General features: G+C 60.1%; 4 protein-coding genes across 4 annotated transcripts in view; 3 read left to right on the forward strand and 1 right to left on the reverse strand.

The window, feature by feature from the left end:
• Nucleotides 1-535, forward strand: part of ACA1_226180 (5'nucleotidase) — a gene marked incomplete at both ends in the record, with an annotated part of 2600 nt that extends 2065 nt beyond the window's left edge. The window contains 3 exons of the mRNA XM_004346427.1: nucleotides 39-130; nucleotides 211-378; nucleotides 413-535. Coding sequence (XP_004346477.1) covers nucleotides 39-130; nucleotides 211-378; nucleotides 413-535 — 383 coding nt within the window. The remainder of the gene's footprint in view (nucleotides 1-38; nucleotides 131-210; nucleotides 379-412) is intronic.
• A 179-nt stretch (nucleotides 536-714) lies between these two features.
• On the forward strand, nucleotides 715-3347 carry ACA1_226190 (zinc finger, c2h2 type domain containing protein; the record flags this gene model as incomplete). The annotated part of the gene is given in 9 exon segments (XM_004346428.1): nucleotides 715-1140; nucleotides 1223-1461; nucleotides 1542-1692; nucleotides 1761-1952; nucleotides 2048-2279; nucleotides 2358-2560; nucleotides 2575-2856; nucleotides 2930-3189; nucleotides 3293-3347. 9 exon segments carry the CDS (start codon nucleotides 715-717, stop codon nucleotides 3345-3347), a joined length of 2040 nt encoding a protein of 679 aa, XP_004346478.1.
• Nucleotides 3348-3848: 501 nt separating this feature from the next.
• Nucleotides 3849-4889, forward strand: ACA1_226200 (uncharacterized protein; the record flags this gene model as incomplete). Its single annotated transcript, XM_004346429.1, has 1 exon — nucleotides 3849-4889. The coding sequence occupies one exon, from the start codon at nucleotides 3849-3851 to the stop codon at nucleotides 4887-4889; it is 1041 nt and encodes a 346-aa protein (XP_004346479.1).
• Nucleotides 4886-4903, reverse strand: part of ACA1_226210 (Fbox domain containing protein) — a gene marked incomplete at both ends in the record, with an annotated part of 1009 nt that continues 991 nt past the window's right edge. The window contains one exon of the mRNA XM_004346430.1: nucleotides 4886-4903. This exon is cut by the window's right edge and continues 158 nt beyond it. Coding sequence (XP_004346480.1) covers nucleotides 4886-4903 — 18 coding nt within the window.

The following is a 4903-nucleotide window of genomic DNA, read 5'->3' on the forward strand; positions in this document are numbered from 1 at the left end:
ACAACGACTGCTTTCTTCTTCATCATCTCTGTAGAAAGACAACCAGGAGAAGTACAACAAGCTCCTCACACTCGAGTGGGTGCGCGCTGAGATCTTCCGCGGCCTCGACTCGCAGTCCACCGAGCCTCCCGTACGTCCCCTCACTGCCCCCCCCCCCAATCTGCCGTATCTACGTGGATGCAGCAACTCTGACTGTGCTCGTTTGTGCAGGATCTGTCGCACCTTCGGAAGCACACGCGCGAGGCTACGGCAGAGTTGGACAAGAGCTTCAACAAGTCCTTCGGCTCCCTCTTCCGTTCGGGATCCAAGCAGAGCTTCTTCTCCATGCAGGCACGCACCCTTCTTTTTGCGGTCCCCGACGTTCACCACATCCCCTGCGTACTGACTATCTGTGTTGATTTCTTCACCGCAGGTGCAAAGGTATGCGGATCTGTACACGGCGGACTACACCAACCTACTCAACTATCCCCTGTTCTACACCTTCTACGCTCCTCCCTTCTATCTCTCCCACGAGCGTGAGCATGTCCTCTTCTAAGCGCCCATTTGGCTCCCTGTAGTTCGGACGATTATGTTTCAATCAAAATGCGGACAGAAAAGATTTGTTTCGTATTTTCCACAAGAATCTCGCGCCCAATTATTTGTTCTCTGTTGCACGCAAGCAATCAACGATTCTACCATTTTGCTCAACGATTTCCTTTGCAAAACCAATCAAGGATGGAAGCGAGGAAGGGAGGGCGAGCCTACGTGAAGAAGCCTGAATCGGGTCTCGGATTCGGGAAGCCGAAAGCACAAAATTCCAATTCATCAGCGAAAGGCAACCAGGCGAAGAAGGGGCAAGGACCTCAGGCAGCAAGCAACGGAGGCACAAAGAAAGCCAATCCGAAGATTGAGGCCGCGAATGGTAACGGTTCTGCTTTGAAGAGGAGCAAGGACGCTCAGCCCCCTGTCGTCGAGAAGCTTCCCGTGGCACAAGCGGCAAAGGAGGAAGAGCAGGAAGAAGAAGAAGAGGCGTCGTGCCTCATCTGCTGCGAACCTATCGACTACTTCTCCGTAGGCGAATGCGAGCATCGATTCGTTTGTTCACAATGCACGCTCCGCCGTCGCGGCCTCTACAAGGAAATGCACTGCTGCATCTGCAAGGTACGACCAATTCATTTCCCCCTTAGGTGGCTCTGGAAGAGATGCCTGATCTCTTGCCGCTCTGCGGGGGTTGCTTCTGCAGCAAGACCTCGAGAAGACCATCTTCTCGCGCAGCAGCACCAAGCCCTTCCGGTCGCTGAAGCTCTCGGGCATGTTCTTCGACGAGACGAGCAAGTGCTACTTCGAGGACCAGTCCCACTTCGAGCAGGCGCAGAAGCTGTGGAAGTTTGCCTGTCCCGTGTGCGACAAGGAGTGTGAGCACCCGCTCGCGTCGCTCTCCAACCTCAAGAAGCATCTCAAGACTCATCACATGTCCTACTGGTACGTACGCGGGCACTCTCGAGCAACCCGGAGCGATGCGTGCGCTGGCTCTCTTGCTTACCTCGTCTCCATGGTGGCAGCGATCTGTGCCTGCAGCACAGGAAGATCTTCCTGAAGGAGCACAAGGTATACACGGCCGCCGCGTTGGAGAAGCACGAGTTCGGCGAGGGCGAGAAGGAGCTGGACCAGCACCAATGGTGTGAGTTCTGCACTCGTCTCTTCTTCGACAAGGTACACACCGCCTCCGCTCTGAGTGAGCAGGCACCGAGGGCCAACATTCGCACACCTATGCGCGACAGGACGACATCTTCCAGCATCTTATGAAGGAACACTTCACTTGCCACCTCTGCGAGAGGAACGGCATCAAGTACCACTACTTCAAGGACTATCGGTCACTGGAGCGACATTTCAGGCGACAGCACTTCATCTGCGAAGACAAGGGGTGCCTCGAGAAGAAGTTCATCGTTTTTGGCACCGCACTCGACCTGAGGGTACGCCCACACAGTATACTTTCTCGCCGGGCTTGAAGACACCGTACACTGTCGGCCTGTTTCCTCATCACTGCTTTGTCTGCGTTCAATGACAGGCCCACGACCTCAAGTTCCACATGCAAGAGCGTGGCCTCACCCGAGCGGAGATGAAGCAGGCCCAACGACTGGATATCGATCTCTTCTACGAGAAGCCACCCGCGGCTGAGCGGAAGTCGCGCGGGCGAGAGGATCCTGTGGTGGTCTTCAATCCCATGCTCTCCCATCCCCCTCCCCGTGCTCCCGCAGATGGTCTCGGCCCCACACCCGCTGCCGCAGCTGCAGCTGCTGGTACGGCTCACTATTTTCCGTCTCTATGTCAGTGTCCGGGTCGATACTTACGTCGTATCTCTCTTCGCTGGTCTTCAGCAACTGCGCACACCGAGTCGAACGCGCGCAACCGAGCGGAACAACCAAGGCCGAAGTACGTGAAGAAAGAGCAGCAGGCCGCCGACGCCGGCAAGACCGAGGACGGCGAGAAGGAGGCGGCCGAGAAAGCCACCACGCCGACCGTCCAGTTCCCGCCGGAGCCGACGAACGAGGAGGAGAGGCGCGCGAGGAATGCTGCGCTGGTAATCAAGATCAGGAGCGCCATCGGCGAGGCCGAGTTCCCAACTTCAAGCAGATCTCGGTGGATCTGCGGCAGGCGCGCCTCACCCCGGCGCAGTACTACCAGAAGTACCTTCGTCTCTTTGGCCTGTACCATGGGCCGGTGCTCTTCCCCGAGCTGGTCTCCCTGCTGCCCGACCCTGTGCTGCGATCGCAGCTTACCACCATCCACCGACAAGCCGTGGCCCAGGGCCAGGTCGAAGCCAACCCCAAACCGGAACCGCCCAAGCCACAAGAACCGCCATCCCAGTCGCGTGAGGTACGCCCCGCTCTCGCCACACACACACACACCACTCGACTGCCGACCTGATGATTCTTGGTCCCGTCTGCAGGCGCCTCATGCGGCGCCGGTTGCGCGAGTGCCGAGCTCGAATGGACCGGGGCGAGGGGAGAGAGAAGGCGGCAAGCCTCCTCAGCCCACCGTGAGGCGGCCGGACGGCGCCTGGGGCACCGGGCCGCCCCTCCGCGCAGGAGGAAGGGGCGGACGGATGACATCCGAGGACTTCCCGTCGCTGCCCCCCTCCAACTACATTGACGAGGACGCCGAGCTGGCCCGATTGCTGCAGGACAAGATCAACCAGCAGTCCCAAACGTAAGTCCCACACGCCATGCCCCTTGATATCTGTCGCGTTGAAAACACTAATCCTGTGTTGTCGTGCGTGTCGTGTCGTGTTCGTGCGGATGTGTGTGCACAGCCAAAAGGGAAAGAAGAAGTCGAAGAAGGGCCAGGTCCTGCTGCGCTTCGGGTAACGGCGGGCGTGGGGGACAGCGCGCAGCCCTGGTCCCTCTTGTCTTCCGCGTGCGCGGCCTCGCTCGTCGGTCCCTTTCCCCTTCCCCTCGCCACTATTTATTATTTCTTCGATTTTTGTGTCGCAATAGAAGACTCCACCATCCTATCATCTCCACTTCTCCTTCGGCCGAGGCGAGACCACAACCTCCCCCGGATCTTGCATCGTCTGGCGGTAAGGGCAAAGAAAGAGACGACACGTGTGTGTTCGACCAATCACGAGGCGAGGGCGATTAAAAATTCAACCAATCAGCAACGGGTACGAACAGCGACCGTACGAAGGCGAAAGAAACTCCGAGAAATTCCACGGGTCCGCACAGCGCCACCGTGGCGCACTTGACCACTTGGTCATAAAAACCCACCCAGCCGACCCGTCAACATCATAACCAACAACCACCTCAGCCTCCTCTACAGCAGGACACACACACACCTCAACAAACACATCAACACATCAACACAGCACAATGGCGACGAAGGACATGAAGCAAGCGGCGCAGGAGAGGTTCAACGAGTACAGGGACAACGTGGTCGAGATGACGGACAAGTTCGTGGGCGAGATGGAGGGCCGCGCGGCGAGCGTGAAGAAGAGCGTCAGCGAGGCCGTGGCCCACCCCTACGACACGATCGACCAGGCGCGCGACGGGCTCGACGCCACCGTGGCCCAGACGCGCGACCGGGTCGAGACCGAGGCCTCGATCGTGGTGGGCTACAAGGACCAGTTCCTGGGTGCCGTCAAGGAGGCCTTCGGCCGCGTGCTCAAGGACCAGGAGCTGACCCGCGCCGGCCAGGAGCAGAAGCTCAAGGGCGAGGCCGAGGTAGCGCTGCAGAAGGCGCTGGGCGAAGAGAAGCGCCAGCAGAAGATGAGGGAGGCGATCGTCGAGACGCTGATGAGGCGCGAGGCGGTGCTGGCCCAGCTCGCGCAGCAGGACGGCTATGACCAGCTCGCCGCCGCGGGCAAGCTGCGCCACGTTGAGCTGCGCGAGCGCGACCCGGCCGACATCTTCATCGCCGTGGGCGGCAAGACCACCTTCGCGCTCAAGCGCTACAGCAAGGCACAGCTGCTCGACGACATCCGCCACCGCCGCACCCGCAAGCCGATGCTCTACGTCAACGTGCGCGAGCGCGGGCTCATGCGCTCCATTCCGCTGCAGAAGAAGGACCTCAAGTTCAAGGGCCGCATGCTCTACACGGACCTGTGGGCCGCCATCCGCCGCAGCGACCCGCTGCGGCTGCACCACGTCGAGCGCGCGCTGATCCGCGACCGCTCGCAGCCGCGCGTCGGTCTCCTCCGCAGCCTGGCCGGCGTCGAGACCCAGCGCGGCCGCGTGCTCGAGGAGGTGAAGTCCTCCCAGAGGCCCGGCCTGGTCCACACCGAGACCGACGACAAGACCAAGGTCCTCCTGGCCGAACAGAAGAGGAAGCTCGACAAGGGCAAGGAGAAGGACAACGGCGCCGGCGTGTTCCGAGCGCCGCTCGAGTTGCTCTCCCAGGGCACCAACTATTAGGTCTCACCCACACG

The sequence above is a fragment of the Acanthamoeba castellanii genome (assembly GCF_000313135.1).
Source record: "Acanthamoeba castellanii str. Neff unplaced genomic scaffold scf7180000084761, whole genome shotgun sequence".
In the NCBI taxonomy this organism is placed as follows: domain Eukaryota; phylum Discosea; order Longamoebia; family Acanthamoebidae; genus Acanthamoeba; species Acanthamoeba castellanii.